General features: G+C 35.6%; 2 protein-coding genes across 2 annotated transcripts in view; one reads left to right on the forward strand and one right to left on the reverse strand.

Annotated features, from left to right (window-relative positions):
• LOC145694666 (zinc finger and BTB domain-containing protein 41-like) overlaps nucleotides 1–19680 on the forward strand; it is a 93614-nt gene that overhangs the window by 44450 nt on the left and 29484 nt on the right. The window lies entirely within an intron of this gene.
• Nucleotides 13514–14074, reverse strand: LOC145660813 (uncharacterized). Its single transcript, XM_081726231.1, has one exon. It carries the CDS (start codon nucleotides 14072–14074, stop codon nucleotides 13514–13516), a length of 561 nt encoding a protein of 186 aa, XP_081582357.1.

Genomic DNA, 19680 nt, shown 5'->3' on the forward strand with positions numbered 1-19680 from the left:
CGAAGCCTTGAGCTGTGTACCGTCTTCTCTGCGTCAGCAACACCAAGTTTGGTCAGGCGACGAATTACATTTTTTTTTTTTTTTTTTTTTTTTTTTAAATGTCAGCTACTTTGAACACTGGGAGGCTTTCTGTCTGCAGCGCATCGTGAAGATGAGAAATCACTTCCGATAGCACCATCCCAGATATTAATGCATAATTTTCTTCAGTGCTCTTCCTGTTACTTGCTACTTTACGTACACGATTGTATAACTGAGCCAAAGACTTTTTATGATATTTAGCTTCCGTAGCGACGATATCACCGCTGCTAAGTTTTGCCAATACCTTAGTGTCACACCAAGTAACAGCCGCATCACGAACTCGGTTACTTAATTCAAGAGTACGAACGTTGACCAGTACATTAAATGTGGCGTCTGCATCACAGAAGAAACATGTGTACTTGACGTCACCTGCGTGGAACGTTGAACGAGTAGATGGGGCACTATCAAAGATTCAATCTGTATTTTCGCTTTTTTGTTATTATCCTCTGAAGTTTGCTTCGGTCGAATCTGTTTCTGCACGTCTTATGAAATTTACCCTCATTTCTGGTTCTGGTTACCTCGAGTCCACTTCCGTCATCAAGTAATTCAAGACGGATGTTAGATGGAAGCCCATTGTTTTCTTGATATGATAGTAAATCATTACACAAAGTCCTGTATCCGACACCAACATCTGATCTTTTGGTTTTTGCTGGACACACGAGTTTTTCAGATGAATGTTCTTGACACAAAATACATAGGTTCCAGTTAATGTTGTTTTCAGGTCTGCCACTCACTACACGTTGCAAATCTTGGTCAGGACTGATTAATTGAGACTTCGACATTGTTTCTCTGTGAAATGTGTTCCAGACAAATCCCAAGCAGAAGTTAACTCAAGGGCGAACCTTGAAAAACACAAAAACAAATAAAACTATTAATTTTGTAATTGTTAATGACACTGATACAACAATGATAAATGTGCTGTTTGAAAGCTTTTGAAACGCGGGATTTTGATTCAAAGTGTTTTTGTGAATTCGTTTCATAGTTATTCACAGTTAAACGCAAGAATTGTTTTCGAGTAATGCTTTCTTTTCACTTTGAGACTCCATATTTAAAAATGGAGGCCATATATATAAGATATTTTCTACACAATTCAAGATCTGGAGTATGTTCTCAAAAATAAAGAACGAACGAAGTTTCTATGTTGAACGGTAGCCAAGTTATTTATTTATTTATTTATTTTTTTTTAATTTAAGGAAATTAATTCAGCTGTCAGCCATGTTGATGACGTCATACTAGGCAAACCACGCCCCTAGAAGTTTGGGTCTATATCCATATTTTGTCCTTACATAAGTACACATCACCCCTGAAAGTGGTATCTTGGTATCACATTTTGCACGATTTTTTCACTAAGCTACCTAACTAAGATCGCGACCTTTCAGTTTCGGCATCTGAAAGTTTAACCGAAACAGGGCTATCATCATTGCAATCTTCTTTTGCTTTATTTATTTCATCATTCGTTCATTTTTGTTTGAAGGACAAGGACGAGGGAGGGGATTTTGGGGCGAGACCACAGCACAAACACAAAATTGAATGAATGAAATAATATATATATATATATAAAATAGAAAATCAACAAATACTAGGTATATACTTGTAACTTACCTATCTAACTAGTGTTGTAATGTAAAGCTAACTAACTATACCTATTCTATTTTATTTTCTCGACTCAAGTTAGGTTTTACTCCAGTCTACCATTGTTTCCATCATTCTTTGGTTTTGTGTGTCATACTTATCCTTCCAAGTTTCACTGTATCATCATCTTTTCTACCTTCAGGTTCTCTTTAGATTCAGGTTTCACCTGTATGACATGGCTTTTCACTTGTTTTTAGGTCCCTTTAGGCTGAGACTTCACCTGTATGATATGACTTTTTATCTGTTTGTTGTTTTGGGTCTCTCGCTCATAGAATTTACCATATTCTCCTAATCAAGCACTATGCTTCTACATTCTTACTTAAACACTACTAAACACTTGTACGACACTGACACCTAACATAAGCGCTTTCATACTCCTGTGTGTGGATACACGTCCTAGCACCTAAAACGAAAAACACTACATTCACTACACTACAGTTTTACACATTTCACTGTTTCACTAGTCGTGTAAACTTTAATGTTCCGTATTGACCCCATGTCAAAAGCAAATACTTAATGTTCCTTGGTTGATTTTATGCTTATATTCTCCTCAGTGCAGCGGCTTGAAGTCCAGGACCCATTCGGAGCACTTAGTGCGGGCCCTGGTCAGTTGTGTCGTACAGCCATGCGCTGGGACCGGTGGTGGCACATACGCAACCAAATCGCAAAACGGCCACCATGTTATCAGTTTCCTTGTTTATATCGTTTTGCGTTTATTCCTAAGATCTTGGTGTGCTTATATGTTGAAGTTTACACGATTTCCCGTCACCGATTCACAGTCACCCCCCCCCCCCCCCCCGATACATCAGCAGTTCCTATCCGATTGGATGCCGGGGGATGCATCGAGCTCATGCATTCACACTTTCGTTCTTCCGGAACACGCGGAAATCATTCGTTCCTGGAGAAAAACCTCCGGTCCTGAAAGATTCACATTCGCACACACGTTCGTTCTTTCCAAATATACATAACATTAGGTCCTTTAACAAATTTTCTAATAAGTCTTATCTCTCATTCTTGTTGCCTAATATATAACTGTTTTCTTAACTCTGAATATTCCTTTGTTATTGTACTTAATATTTTATTATAGTCCTCTTCTTTGGCTAGAATTTCTTTTATTTCTTTCATTCTGATAACCAGTCTGAAATCGAGACTTGAAAATCGCTTGGTGAGCCCAAAATGCAAATTTTGTACATCTATCTTGTTTCAGTCTATAAGAAAACAAGTCGTTATTTATTGACCTTTACAAATGTCTTTATATTTTATTATCTGGGAGTATTTGGGGCACAATCCCATAAAATTATTGTGGGACTTGTTCCTCTTTATCTTTCGTTTTATTTTACTTTATTTTATTTTTTTTAACACTCATTATACTTGACAACTACCCTTTATAACGACACATAGTAGAGGAAGCGTAGGGAAGAAATAAAATGTTTAATTGTTGCTTTACACTGTTATAAATCTTAATTTCATTCCTTGATTCTTCATGATGATAATGCTGCAAATAATTCATGTTCCTTTCTTAGGTTATCTTCCTCTCCTCCCCTTACAAAAAGAGTTTAATTAATCTTTAAGGTCCTTTCCACTTCCCTGTCCCGGCCTGAGTCATAGACACCTACAGGGCATAAAATGTATTCAGTTCAATTAAATTTTCGTGTAGAGCCTAATTTGACGGTACCATTCGCATATTTGTCTAGTGGGACAGGAAAAACTTGGGTGGCTGGCGGCTGAGATCGAACCTTCTACCTCCCGAATACTAAGAGCAACCGTTTTAATTTACATTTGATGGTCAATGTAGCATTGAACCATGTCCGCTTAATAATAAAGTTGAAAACTACATGATTTTTTAAAAAATATAATTACCCCTAAAGTCACTACTGAAGAGAACGCGGACTGTCTGCGGAAAACAGAAAAAAATAAAATACGAAATTTCTGGCCAATTTCTAAAGAATTTAAGTATAGAAACAAAGGAAAAATAATTGATTTTTTTTTTTATCCAACTGCAGACTAGTTTCAGCATTTTCTTTCCCATGTTTAAAGTAACTAATTAAAACCAAAAATAGGCTGGAAAGTAATTTTTGAAAATAGCAATTAATACTGGAAAATTAACTTACACAATGCTGGAATATAATTTAATGTTCTAAAAATTCCGCACCCTCAGGAGAGTGCCCCATCCCCCCCCCCTCACACACATACACCATTTCACATATATTTCTGTGAGTCATGGATTCTCTTTAAACAGGTCTTTCTTGGTACATAATTTTATAAAAGTTCAAACAAATGTAACCAAAATTTATTCTTGTAATTAAGATTGATCTTAAAGTTTCGATTGAGAGATTAGACTTTTCACTTGTCCAAAATAATATTTACGATGGAGAACACTCGCTCTGTCGGCGCATTGGTTCCTGACAAACACAGGAGATACTTGCCAAGCTTGATGAAATTTAAATAGGATATTTCGTTACTTTTAAAGTGGGAGATAATTTCCATCCAGCGCTCATCTGATGATATTTTCGCTGACTTCCACTCATCCAATTTATCAAGTGTGACAAACTGTGTTATGCACACAAATTCATCATAATACGCACATTCATCAATCTTGAGTGAAGGTAGAAGGAAGTAGAGGTTCCTATGCAGAGGTATTTAAAGGAAGTTTACAGTCTTTTCTATTTCTTCGCACCTAAGAACAGCTGTAATGTTTACCCAGTTGAAATATTGCAGACTTCTTGTTCAAACAATCTAGTCCAGTTTGATAAAATACATGTACGCGTGTTGGCGAAAACTTGTGAACTTTGGACTGAATTCCTTCTAACTTACCAAGTACTGTTCTTACTGATGGCGAGAGAAAGCAATCTTCAGACTTAGAAAAATGGATGCCTGGTTGTGAACGACAAATAACCAAGTCTATTACAAAGTGTTTTTGAAAAATAACTTCATGATAAATGGTCAGTTATCTTGAGACTGAAAATACGACTTAAATGCCTCAAACACTTTTAGTAGGCGCTCCACAGCGGGAAGAAGGACGACGAGCCATCTTGTTTTGCTGTATCCTAAGATATTTTCGTATTCCTGTTCGACAAATTGACAATATTCCTTTAACTTTTCTACTCACACGGTGTATAAATAAGAATAGACTTTGGAAACGATGCCTTCGATATCAACTGGAAGCATGTCAGCAGCAGTTCGAATTGTGTTATGAATAATGTGATCTGAATGTGATCCCAATACCGAGTACATTATGGCCGAAGTTCTCTTTCAGTTTCTTCAACACATTGTTAACTCCTTTCCTTGAGACTCTTTAAGATAACAGTTGGTGTTACCAGCACAAAGAGCAACAGTTTTCTCACTTTCATGGATATTTTTGAAACATTTAATTAAGTATGTACTCATAATATCAGCTGTTTCCCAGGTAATGATTTAACTTCCAATGGTTTTACCTGTATACCTTTTCCACTGTCAAAATATTTCATTAGCACTGGAAAGATTTTAACGTTTTTATAGTTGATGCATCCGTCATGACTGAGATGAAGTCGGATTCAAGTTCAGATGTAGCATAGGGAGTTACAAGTTCATCACAGTTGCTCGTATTTAGTGCGCGCACTACTAAATTTTGGCTTAAATATACACTGAATTACTTTGGAAATGCAGTCCATAGATATAAAACTATGATTGTGGTTTACAGTGTGGTACGCGAACTTTCCTTCTGTGGCAGATAATTTGAACTCCTTCTTACCGAAACTCTCACTTAAAAAACACCACCATCAAGGAGGAGCTGGACACTTTAGCACTCACAACATTTTTGTGCTTTATACTGTTCACATTATGTTTAATGTCTGGCCTTTCGCCATGAATAATACTGAATGTGAAGAATATCTACTACAGTGTACGTCAGAATCAGAAATATTTCTCTTCAGAATTTGATTTCTTTTTTTTTCTTTTTCTGGAGAACATCGTTAAAAGCACACTTACTTTTTGTTACCATCACTGACACTTCAAATAACTCGGCAGTCGTATGACCCCGATAATTCTCCTACATATCATAGCACGGGTAAATCAAGAAACACAGAGAACATGAAGTAGTTCGTTCACAGCACGAAGCTTCCAATAAAAAAGAGGGATTAATTGTAATTGCAGTTATTCCTTTGTTTGATATTTTCTGATTACCGTATTTGTTTTTGTCCTACAACAATCAACAACATAGTTGCTCACTGACAAAGGACACTTGAAAGCGGTACACAGTTCGGTGTTTGTTTATATGCAAATAATGATTTTTATAATAAAAAGTGGATAGTGTTATTAAAAAGAAGTATTTTTTGTTTCGTTTTGTTCTGATAAGCTTTAAAAATAAAGTTAAAGAAATGAAGGATTCATTTCCAATTTTCAGTATTTTGTTTACGAAGGGCACTTAACATGTTTCAATGAGAATGTTAAATATCCGGGACATTTTTGCGTCCCGATTGTAGTCTGAAAAACGTCAGAACAGGGAATGAAAAGGAAAGACAGTCCCGGCTAAATCGGGACGTCTCATAGCCTTAGTAATGCATCATATGGAAAACATTTAATTCTAAGCAGCTTCTTAATCGTACTAATTTATACAATAATAATAATTATTATTATTATTATTTTTGTTACATTCGAATATTCACCTAAAGTTGAATATTCACCTTTTTCTTATATGTTGAATTTGTTTTTACACCTAGATAATTGCGATTAGTAGGATTGTTAGTTGGATTACAGTTACAATATATAGTACTAACGCAATTATAATATTTTAGAAACCAAGTTTTGAGGTTGTCCAATCATTCTTGTTAAATTTAGAAGCAAAGAATTTATGTTCAGGCTATTGTTTTACCTTATTTAATGTTATTTTCGCTTTTGTATAAGTTTCTTCTCATTTTGTGCCTACAATAGATATTGTGGTAATTGAGTATAGCTATCGATTTTTAAATTGTACAAATCAATTAGATAAATTATAAACAAAATTGAACCTAACAGTGTTCTTTGTAGTACTTCATAGCTAACCCTTCTCAATTGAGTCGTGAAATTTCAATTTTGACAGCTTGTAGTATGTTACTAGGGTGCAGCGTTTTACCACTTTTTTTTTCGGAACGAAATGTAATACCTGGCAAAAGTGGCCCACCCACATGGACATTACAGGTATAGATTTTTTTTCAAATCAGATAATATCTTCTGTGAGAACTATTGCCTCAAAGTTTCAAAATTTCACTGAAAATTACAAAAAATACCAAAATTGTTCATGAATTTTAGTTATGTTAAAATAAACATATTTTTGGATTTATATATGCCAGATGCTATGAAAACTGACATTCAAGTCTCAAAATGCCAGTTATATGCCCCTGAGGTGGGATAGGGGTGCCTCCTCTGGGGCCCGCAAAGGGGGCAAATTCAGTACAATAAAGCGGTTTTGCAGGTCCTCGCTCACCTGGTCATATAGCCTGTTCAAGCGTCTACCACGTGGATGTGGCTGCACCTAAGGCTCCTCCGCCAGCCCTACCCAACCAACCAACCATATATAGGGATGGATGAACTAACCAATTCGTCACTGTCAGGAACAATTTTCACAAATTGGGACTTTGATTGCAATTTAGACACCGCTTGCCTAGAAAGTAAGGTTGACCTGATCATCCCGTCCCTAGCATCATTGCCACATACTCGGGAGGCTGCTTCAGTGACTAATTTCACTATCCGTTCTACTGCCATCGTGCGGGTGGAGGACTATTCTAGCACAGTGTTGTTAGAAAGTGAAAGTTTGTCCATGGGCTATTTGTTTGATACCGTCTTTAGAACTATTGGTACAGTTATTGAAACATCAGTGCTTTCCCAAAAGATCATTTCAGTGTTATCTTTCGCCTCAAAATTCAGTCTGGGAATGATGTTATATCTAATAGTGTTATGAAGATTCTCTGCTTCGTGTTTTCGAGCACTAAGAATCTTATGTAATACATCTTGTCGGACAGCAAGTAGACCATCAGTTATCATGGCGAAAAGAACATTCTCTCGGAGTGCGAGAAATGCATTCGTCTGAATGGATGAACGGATTACAGCCTGGTATTCATTTGGTAAGTATCTAGACCTGTGAAAGTTCTCAAAGACGTGACAAGGACCATTAGCAATGGGAGACTTGAGATAAGTATCACAGGTCTTTACTGAGTTTTCTGAGCTCTTCTGACTATGATGAGGTAAGTCACATTTTATTGGTTTCAGTTACACCATTGGAAGCTTTTCACAGTCAGATAGGTTTGAACCTATGGGACCTGTGTAAGAATAGGGGCTTGAATTAGCGCCAATATTCGTGAACAGAGCTCGGAAAGGCAGTTCATTAAAATGCAAGAAACAAATAGCCTGTTAGTTCCTTTAATTTTCGACGAATACCTCCCTTCCAACCAGTGTTAGTGTTTGTTCCATCACATCCAAGAACCTCAACTTCATCAAAGCCACCTTCGATTTGTTCATGATGTACTCGAAAATAGCCGCGGTCTCGTCATGGCCAAAGCCAGAGGATGGTGTCACGTCACCAACGTATTGAGAGTTAGGTTCAGCCACAAGTGATAAGTGCTCTTCTGTAACGATGCCTGCGTGTGTTTTAGTGTCTTCCCTTTGACCATCAAAGTATAGGCTTTTAATGGGATCAACATTTCTAGAATGTTCTTTTAAATTCCGAGCAACTTTAAGTTTCGCATGCCTTATTTTGCTCCTGTCCACAATAAAAGCAGAGTTATGTTGCTAGATTGTTGAAAAGTTATAATTCCAGTCTTTAAAGCTGACTGAAGCACAGTTGATGTTATATGTGCCGCAGCCCTTTCGTTTACATTGTATCTCTGAGCAATCATAGCAGTTTCAGTCAAATCTAGCTTCGGTTTAGATGTTCTGTCTCTGGGTTTGGTCTCTTCTTCAGAAGAGCTTTCCTCTGCTTTCTCTTCAAGGTCTGCTTCATTGTCACTGAAGTCATTTTTGTGATATAATAAATAAGATTGACTGTCTTAAAAAAGAAATACAGATTTTTCTGTGAAAATAGTGTTTAGCAAACTATTATCTGTAACGGCCAATTCATATAAGCTGAAGGCAACAGTAACCAAATATAGCGCTTGAGAAATGGCGCCCAATTTGAAGCGTATCCGGCTCGTTCCTGATAGTGACGCTGAGTTACGCAGATCGGGACAGAAGGGCGTTGCAGTATTGTGAGGTGGAGGGGTGGGAGTGTCATGGTGAAAAATAACGATGCTCTGCTACCACTATGAACCACCAGTAGAAGGAAAAGGCAAGGACGAAAATAGCTGTAGAAACGCTTGATTGTACTGAATTTGCCCCCTTTTTCGGGCCCCAGAGGAGGCACCCCCATCCCCCCTCTGGGGCATATAACTGGCATTTTGAGACTTGAATGTCAGTTTTCATAGCATCTGGCAGATATAAATCCAAAAATATGTTTACTTTAACATAACTAAAATTCATGAACAACTTTGGTATTTTTTTGTAATTTTCAGTGAAATTTTGAAACTTTGAGGCAATAGTTCTCACAGAAGATATTATCTGATTTGAAAAAAAATCTATACCTGTAATGTCCATGTGGGTGGGCCACTTTTGCCAGGTATTATATTTCGTTCCGAAAAAAAAGTGGCAAAACGACCCACCCTAGTATGTTACTTAAGTAACTATAGATAACCCCAAAATATAAATAGATTGCGCACGCAACAAAAAGTGGGCGGAAAGAGCAATAGTCAACGAGTATCCTACGCACTTGCCACATCAACATTTGTCTCGCTCAGTCACTGTCAAGATTTCATGTTTCGTGCCCGTTTTGAAGTTTGGTACATTTAGATTACTTCATATTTTAATTTCTGTAATTTGTGATTCCCTGTGACTGCTTGTCTTTGATTTGTGTTTACTTTATTACCGTTAATATGTAAGTATTAATGCTTTATGTGTAGTGTTAGTGTTACTTGAAATACATTATGAATGAGCTTCCCGGTTCATCAATTGAGTGTGTAACGCCGAAGAAAGAAAAAAAAATGACGAAGATGTAAGAAGAAATATTGATTTGTCAAAATGTCAAGAACTGACGGATGAAGCCTATGGGATAGATGTTCAACGAATGAATTGTGAAATTAAAAGTGATGGACATTTTCATTCTAATAAGAGAAGAAAATGCAAGTCGAACAAACCCGCTACAAAATTTGATGACTTTGAAAAGCATGTCGTGAAACGAACTGTTCACGAAATGTACGATAGAAGTGTTTCCTACCGCAGAAAAGCTTCGTATTCTCCTTTAACAAAAGATAAACTTTTAATGGTCGTTGACATCTGTATACCGAATTTTGCACAAGTTAGGGTTTAGGTATAAGAAGTGCAACGATGGTCGACTGTTCCTAATGGAAAAAATGGTATTGTGGCACACAAGGATGATGTGTGGATGATTTCTTCGAAAGATGCACAATCTTCGTCGAAAGCAAGACACAAGACCAAGGATTTATTTGGATGAGACATGGAGTAAATAGAATCATACCAAAGTTCACATTTGGCAAACAAGTGACAGCATAGGTGGACTTAAAGTCTCGCTTGGAAAAGGTAAAAGGCTAGTTATTTGTCACGCTAGAGGGACTAAATTTGGATTTATTGATAGTTGTAAATGGATTTTTTTGGTCCAAGAAAGGAGGTAATGGAGACTACCACAGCAAGATGAACACTGCAATATTCAAGGCGTGGTTTGTTCAACTATTGAATAGTCTCGAAGAGGGTTGTATCATTATAATGGACAATGCAAAATACCATTCAGCGCTAACTGATAAAAAAATCCTTGCTACTCAACCAACCAACCAGAGATCATCCAGTGGCTAAAACCACGAAACATCTCCCACTCAGATAGAGAAACAAGGGCGAGCTATTGTTGAAAGTCGTCGAAAATGTGTCAGCGAAAAAATATTTGAGCTCGACGAAATCGCTGTCTGGTATAGTCAGGAAGTTAGACACCTTTCCTTCCACTGTCAATACAGCCCTGTTGAGCTGATCTGGGCAAAAGTGAAGGGAGGAGTAGCTAAACGAAACAAGACATTTAAATTAGCTGACATATAGAGAATAACCCATGACATTTTGGATTCGGTGAGAAGAAGTGATTGGGAGAAACGCATAGCCCATGCGGAAATGCTGCAAGAGAAGGGTTATCTACGTGAATGTTCAAGGGATAGGATTCTTCAACCAGTTGTTATCAACTGAAGTGAGGACTGCAGTAGCAGTGACGACAGCTTCTCTTACTTTGACCATGGAGGAGACGAGATAAGTGATTTAGTTGAGGAATTCGGGTAATTTTGATTTTTAGTATTTTAAAATTCTTTATTTCGAATTGCTTTGTTATGATAAAATGAACTATGCAGTCGTCAGAATGACAGATTCGGAGCTTGAACTGATGACTAATGGATTACAAGGCAAACGGTCATCGGCGCCCAATTATTCAAGATATTTGTACTGATAATTTAATGTCGCAGACTATCTCATCAGCTATGTGAATCTGAATAAAGTACTTTCTCTGAAGATACAAAATAACGAATACCTTTTTAATTTATGGAAGATTTGAGCACGAAATGTCACTGTACACTTAGATTGAATATTATTTTTTATTTTGATCCATGTAGTTTGCTATTTTTTCTGCTAATTAAATTATGCATCAGATGTAGTCCTCTCTTTGCTAAAACCAAGTGATTTGATATGTTATTAGATTCAAGGAAAGAAACTAGTCGTTTTTGATACAATATTTCTAATGTTTTTCAAATTGTACTTAGTAGCGATTTTGGCCTATAATTATTTAAGTGGTTTCTTGACTCTTTGATAAGTAATAGTTTTACTAGTGCTATTTCAAATGATCGGAGAAAGTGTCTGTTTATAAAATCTCTCTCTCTCTCTCTGTATATATATATATATATATATATATATATATATATATATATATAAAATACTGCAATGATTTAGTTATGCTTTCTTTATCATTTTTCAATATATTATCTTTTATTTCGCCCATACCTGGTGCTGTTATTTTTAATTGGTTTACATATAATGATATTTCTTGTTGAGTAATGGATGTGAAGAACATACTATTTTTAATTGTTTATCTGAATTTTGATTTATTTTGGAGTTATTTTTCTCTTTCCATACCCATGTGTTAGTTTATTCCATAGGTTTTCTTGTTTTTCTACGTATAAAAGTACAGTTTTTATAAATAATTTTTCAATGGTTAAAACTGGAAATTCTCTATATTGATTTTCAAATCTGGTTTCTTTAAATAAATTCAAATTATTTTGTTTTGCTGAATTTGAAAGGGTTTCATATGCGTTTCGTAGGCAGCATCCCACTTAAAATACAATTTTTGTAGATTATTGTGAATAAATGCGTAATACACCATATATGAAACCTTTAATTGTAAACAGCCTCTTAGTTGTACAAATTTGTTCAATAGTTTTGTCAATGTTTTACTTCCGTGTTGAATATTCGATGTTCACTTTAAGTGTTCATTAATTGTTACATCTAAATAACTCTGATTAGTAACTTGTTAATTGGATTACAGTTACAATGCATAGTATTAATACAATTATAATATTTAAAAAAAAAGACAAGTTTTGAGGTTGGCTAATTAACGCAATAGAATTAGTTTTTATTAAATTTAGAACCAAAGGATTTTGATGAAGTCATAGTTTTACCATATTGAAAGTTATTTTCACATTTGTGTAAATTTCTACACGTCCAATATTTATGATGGTATCATCCGCAAATGATAAAAGTATAGCCATTGATTTTTAAATTGTACAAATCATTTAGGTAAATTATAAAGAAAATTGTGCCTAATACAGTTCCTTCTGTACTTTAAAGCTAACCTTTCTAAATTCACTCGTGAAATTTCAAATTTTGACAGCTTGTAAAATGTTACTTAAGTAAGTAGTGAACCATGAGAGTACTACACCTCTTCCTCCATTATGATCTAATTTAATTAAGAGAATATTGTGTCTAATGCTTTGGTTCTAAAAATATTGTAATTAAGACAGGATTGAATTTTTCCTGGTGATGTGATTTTAGTAGCTCTTCTCGGACCATCAATTAAGTGAAGATATTGACATACGACGTTTCGAATGCAGACATCGAATTCGTCTTCAGGGATTGTAGTGAAGAGACCGGAGACGTGAGCATATCTATATATAATGCCTATTTAGGGGTAGAGCTACGAGTGGGGGTTTGTGATTGGCTGAGGGAAATGCTGCCTACTGATTGGCTGAAAGATGCTGGCTCCTGATTAACGGTTGTTGTGGCTACAAAAAATGGCTTTGTAGAGTCTGTTTTTTGTTCCTGAGAAGGGCCGACCAAATAGGGCTGAGTTGAAACCCATTGTCTCTATTGAGACTGTTTCTTTGTCTTGAGATAGTTATGGCTTCCAGTAGTTCTGTTTCAAAAAATTGCTGCACTTGGCTACTATGATGGTATTTGTAAAACCAATTCTGTGTCCAAGGCTATGCTTTGCTAGTCCTGACTTTTGGAATTGCTGAAGTCTTATTAGCTGTTGTGTTGTTTGCATCGTTGTTCTATTGTACGTCCAGTCTGTCCTATGTATGCTCTGCCACATTCACATGGTATACGGTATACACCAGGAGTGCGCAGGTGAAGACCGTCTTTCACTGGTTTAAGCAATGATCTGATGTTGGCTGGAGGTTTATGAATCACTTATATACCATATCTGGCAAATAATCTGCTGAAGTTCCCGGAGGCACAGCCGATGAAAGTCAATACGGTAGTAGAGAGATAATGCTCACACTCAACTTTTTTGATTACTTTGTGTTACGAAGTAACGGCCCTTTTTTGGTAGCCATTTGATATCTGTAAGATTGTAGCCATTCTCTTGTAGCGTCGAACGAAGATGGTTAAATTCCTCTTGTAAACTTTCCTGCTCGTTTACAGACATTGCTTCGTGGGTCAGGGTGTTTAGCACTGCAAGACGTTGTGACTTGTGATGGAAGCTGCTTGCGTTCAGATAAAGATCTTTGTGTCGCTTCCTATATACACTGTCTCCTAATGTTCCGTCAGGTTTACGGCGAACAAGAATATCAAGAAAGGGAGGCATCCATTCTGCTCCGTTTCTATGGTGAGTGATTTGAGGGTGATGGCTGTTGAGAAATTCCAGAAAATCTTGTAGTGTTTCAGGATCATGTGGCCAGACAGCGAAAGTATCGTGAACGTATCTACAGAAGCAGGACGGCTTAAGAACCGCTGCATCGAGAGCTTCATGTTCAAACCACTCCGTGTGGAAGTTGGCAATGACAGGAGAGAGAGGAGACCCCATGGCTACTCCATCCGTTTGTTCATAGTAAACATCCATCATACGAAAATAACGTGGAAGTCAGTGTATACTGGAACAAATCCGATAGTGACGGGCAGAAGTGATTTCCTATCAGCTGCATCATATCCTTGACAAGAGCTCTTGTAAACAAACAAACAAACAAACAAAAAAAAAACTACGTCGAAACTGACCAAGAGGACATTTGGATTCACGTTTCCGGTTCTTCAGGATCTTAACGATGTCTGCATTCGAAACGTCGGATGTCAATACCTTTACCTGGTTGATAGCCCATAAAGAGTTACTAACATATTATTATTACTTTTTCTTTCATTTTGATCCATGTAGTTTGATATTTTTCTGTTATCTATTACATCGAATGCATCGGATTTATCCTTGGGTTTATGCCCCAATATTTTTTTCCCGTAGAAAGTAAAAATCACATGTGTGCTTATTTCATGTGCAGTGTCTAGCTGCCAAATTTGATCTCAATCGGCATAGATCACTAAGATGATTCTCCTGGTCAATCATATAATGTGTCTTCCATACAGAATGGCAATGACTTCCATACAGAAATGCTATCTTTGAAAAGTGAAAATTCGGGACACTTAATTTCATCTTTAAAATGCGCTGAATAAAAGGGGCAAAGTTTCTTCTCTGCCGTGCACTCATGTAGTAAATATGAAAGCCCTTTAAAAAAATAAATAAAAATAAATTCTTCCCCCTAGTTGTAATTCCGACTTATGATATCTAGGCGGATGCAGATCGAAATACCAAAGCTATTTAAAAAAAAAAATGTTTCTATAGGTTTGTCATTTGATTTCTAACTCCTTTGTGCTTCGAGCTGTTGTATCTATATACCAGTTTCTTTTCAATTTTGATATAAAAATATTTTCCTCATGTTTGCAGGAAGCCCGGATGTTTATGTGTCTGGAAATTTATTTCCGGTATAACTATGTCGGTAAACCCTCTCTTGAACCAACACAGAGGATTGTTACATCTAAGGCCTACCGCTCACTGGCAACATTTTGTCGGGCAACTATCTTGTTGCTCTGGCTAAATGCATTGAGTCTTATGGGAGTCCGCTCACTGAGGCGACGGCGACAGAAAAGTTGCCGAGGTGTCGCCAAGCAGGGCAACAGCTCGGCGACGGAACAGTTGCGCAACATCTAAAAATGCATTGAGTCTTATGGGAGTCTGCTCACTGAGGCGACGGCGACAGAAAAGTTGCCGAGGTACCTCCAAATAGAAAGGTAAAAAATAAATGTTTTCTACATTTTTTTTTTTTTTTTTCATGTAACAGTTCGTTCCGTGTGTAGCGCGTGAAAAGAAGTGTTCGCAATGGAAACTAATACATTCTTTGATTAGTGACTAGCATGTCTTTAGTGATAAAGACTATGAGAAATTAATTGAAGATATAGAGAAACGCTCAGCGTTAAAGAAGAAATATATATAAAGAAGAAATTATGGAAGGAAATGTGTTTCGCTGTTATAAGAAACTAGAATGAGCTTTCCAGCCAAGAAAAAACAACACAGGTAGGTACATTTTTCGATAATGACATATCGCTGTCATACTACACACTACTACTTTCATTAATTTCCCACAACTAGAAAAAAAAATACAGATAAAATTATCATTTTCAAGTTTCTTTCCATTTCAAATATAAAAAAGAAAAAAAAACTGTACTGTATAAAAATGGCCGATTTTAAAACGTGAAGAATACACGGGAAGAACGAAGAAAGCCAATTTTTATTTTATGGCTATACGTAGAACATTAAGAGTACAGTTACTGTACAGTGTTGTCGGATTGCCGCTTTTGTTAGTTTCGTTCTGTTAGTTATTTGCAGTCGTTTTATAATTCCGTTATTCTTGTTATCCTTTGATTCTAATAATTGTTTCCGTTCATATTAGCTTACACAATGCTGTTACTTTTGTCACTCATTGACGTTCAGGAACGTCATTTAGGGGGGGCAGGAGGTGCAATTGCTCCACAAGAGTTTGAAGAATACATATACTTTAATCAATTGTCTACTAATATACTAGTACAAAACGTGAAAGTCTTATGTCGGTGGTGCTCTTGCCCCCTCAAGTGAAGTCTGAAATAACGCCCCTGTTGACGCTACCTTCGAAATTTTATTTAAATTTATTTATTTAACCATTGGAATGGGCGTTTTTTTTTTTTTTTAATGTCCGAAACCAGCGATTATGTGAACTGTTCCGGTAGCCGATTATGTAAATTGTGATATAAAATGCTCGGCAACTTTTGTGTTGCCGTCGCCAGTGAGCGAGGGTATGGCAACAAAACTGTTTTGTCTCCGTGAAGTTGCTGACTGTAGGCGACAGCGACGAGATAGTTGCGCAACTGTTTTGTCGCCAGTGAGCGGTAGGCCTAATGAAGGTTCAGGACATCGCTTCTCCAGATTCGCCATCCCTAACTGTGAATGGTATTTTGTATTACTAGGCGTTGTCTTTAAACATGGCAGGATTATTCGACGTAAGCATAAAGTAAACTGGCCAGGAAGTGTGCAATCACATAATAGAACATCTACATGTACAAGGGCAAACACTAAAATAAGGTCAACAGCGTGATTCATTAAGTGCATCAGATTCAACACCAATCATTATTTTATTCAGTTCGGCATAACATCGGCTCGAACTTGAATTATTATTTATACGTGGAATCCATCTGTAATATCACTAGTCGACTCTCATATATCTCCTTTAGCCATCCAGTACACATTAGGAAATATATACATATATCTACACTACTTCAGGATTCTATAAATCAAAAGAACAACAGCTTCAACGTCAAAACTTGTTTTCCTTATTTGCATTTTATTACACTTGTATATAGATATACCAAAATAATGAGATGATCACATTTTAAGGTGAGGTAAAGAATAATAAGTTGAGGGGACCCGAAGCTGATTTACACAAACATATTGGCAAAACTATTCATTTCACAATAGAATTGCAACACTTTATAACACTAACGATTAATAGAAATGAACAGAATCCTTGCTCATCAAACTATTTCGATTTCAACATTTTCTTAATTACATTTTGTTGTCGTTAACAAACTAGATCCATTTAATTTTACTTCTTCTAATCAACAACAGTATATTTCTTTCCTTCTTTTCTTAGAACAAGTAGGAACATAGCCATAGTCATAACATTATACATAGGTTTACAATCATTAAAAGACAACATTAAATTATACCATATGACAATATTCAAATACATGGAAATATTCATAAGTGAAAAAAGGAAAGAGATTTAATTATAAGTATAATTCTTTAAAAAATGTTAAATATAATCTGAATTAAAGATAAAAATGTTAAAGATAACGGATATATTTATATCCGTTCTGCATATAAAACATCTTTGACACAAAAAAATTATTCTACAAATTCTTTTTTTGTCATCGAACTATCTATTTTAGGAGATAAAAACAATGTTATTTGTTAAAGTATTAAAAACGTCTGTAACTAACAAAATCTAAAATTTTGGTCCGTTACACCGGAACACCGGGACATAGATATCGATTCCTGTACTATCTCTAAAATTCCGGAACGTATAGGAACCTTACTTTCACAGCACGCTGCAATTTTCAGAATGTCACTGTTTACAGCTCACCGTATTAAAACTCCATAGTATAACTTATGAATTGTATGAGCGCACTGATTTTCTATCTAACGCATAGAATCTAAAAATATTACGAGTTCATTATGTTGGGAAGGACTTGTTTGAGAACATTATTTTAAATTCTGAAGCTCTCAGGACCTAAACAGTATAATTCTTTGTAATATTACAATTGTATGATCTCGTTCATGTGTCTGCCAGATGCAAATGTACTGTATGAATTTCTTTAGCACTTGTTTACTAAGATATTCTACTAAGTCGCGTTTCCAGTTCTTTTTACTCAGAAGTGAATAGCGAAAACAGAATTTAACATTATTTAGTAATTTAGCATCAGTTTATTGTATAGTTCATTTAATGAAAAAAATAATAATAATAGGGTTGAAAAATTTCTAGAACAACTAAGACAGAAAAATACAAATTTATAAGAAGTGTATATAAGAGTGAACAAATACAGTGAAACTTCTCAATAAAAGTCAACGATGGAACGTGATTATTTATTCGTAAATGAGAGGTGTCTCTAAAAACAGGTAACACAAATTCACATTACTCAGTCTTGATCTGGTAATGGTATGCAGAATTCATGTATACATTATTTACAAATGTAAGTATAGTCTAATACTGAAATACTGTACTCAGTTTACAATTTATTAGCGAAATGAAAGGGAATTCCTAATAAGACTCCAACTGACCAAAGTAGTGTATATAATCTTGAAATATATATATATGTTGCTTTGGTCAGTTGGAGTTTTATTAGCAACCTTAAATTTTCCAAAGCTGCAATGAATAATTTAGAAGGGAATCCCTAACTCTAAAGAAAGAATAGTTTTCATATAAAATGTGTTTATAGGGCGTATACTGCAAAATTCTTGTGTGATCATTTTATTTTCAAGTAAAAGTCATACGTTTACAACAGACTGACTTTATTAAAACTAAAAATAACTGAATCAGGATGTGCAACATTATTATTAAATAGTAAAAAATGTAGGCAAAACTAAACAATCTTGACGGTTTATGATGTTTTTGGGGGAAACTCTGCAATAGTTGCGTGCCGTGTTATCTTGTGTTGTGCCTAGTTTTGGTGAAATTTGCTTGTAACTGCCAAATCATTTGAAAGGATCAATTGGAAATTTATTTTCATGTTGCAAAAAGTATTTTCTGTGCCAAAGAAATATGAGCTGAGAGATAATGCCTGTCCGCTAAGGAAATACTACTACTATTGGAGGATTGTGAACTGTGAATTGTGTAATAAAAAGATACTAAGGATCAAGTTGAAGGACCATATGGAAGTGCATGCAGAAAATGTAAAGTATAGTTGTCCTGAATGTGATGAGAAGTTTGTTTCAAGAATGAAATTGTACTATCATAAAAAAAATCATAATCCATCTGTTGTAAAGTGAAATGCACCTTGTCACACACACAGGTACATGTTCAATTATATAAAATTTGGAGGTTCGGTGCGCAAATGAAGGAACTCCCACAATGAAGAACGTAGGATCTCTCTCCCCATCAGCCATGCGTAAAAGTGACCATTAAAACTCAAGCTGTGCAGGAACCATCGTTTAATTGTCAACTAGACTATGCAGCATTGAAGAATATATGAATTTTAGATTATATTTTAATAGGAGTCAATTCTAAACTTTTCAACAGCCCTTTTTCCAAATTACATATTATACTTATAACATATTCATTATATATTATCATATTATCATCTTCTTTGTAAACATATATAATTCTCATAGTTCATCATATCATTAAAAGTATTTTCATCTCCTTTTCAAGTTTATAGCGGCTGTATTCAGAATCAGAATTAATATTCTCACTATATTTATAAACATAATCAAAATTATTAATTATCTTTCGTTCTGTTTTCTATAAAGCTGCACATCATCTGTGAACAAATAACAATATATCTGCAACAACTTGAACTGATTTGATATTTCTAGGCATTAAATATAAATACATACATGATTTTACAGATGGCTTAGCTTTTGACGAACGATCCGAG

The sequence above is a fragment of the Thermobia domestica genome, chromosome 9 (assembly GCF_964235325.1).
Source record: "Thermobia domestica chromosome 9, izTheDome1.hap1.1, whole genome shotgun sequence".
NCBI lineage: Eukaryota > Metazoa > Arthropoda > Insecta > Zygentoma > Lepismatidae > Thermobia > Thermobia domestica.

What these genes read in the sequence shown, in the direction of transcription:
- LOC145660813 (XM_081726231.1), bottom strand. Translation starts at nt 14,074, where the DNA reads ATGGATGTTTACTATGAACAAACGGATGGAGTAGCCATGGGGTCTCCT.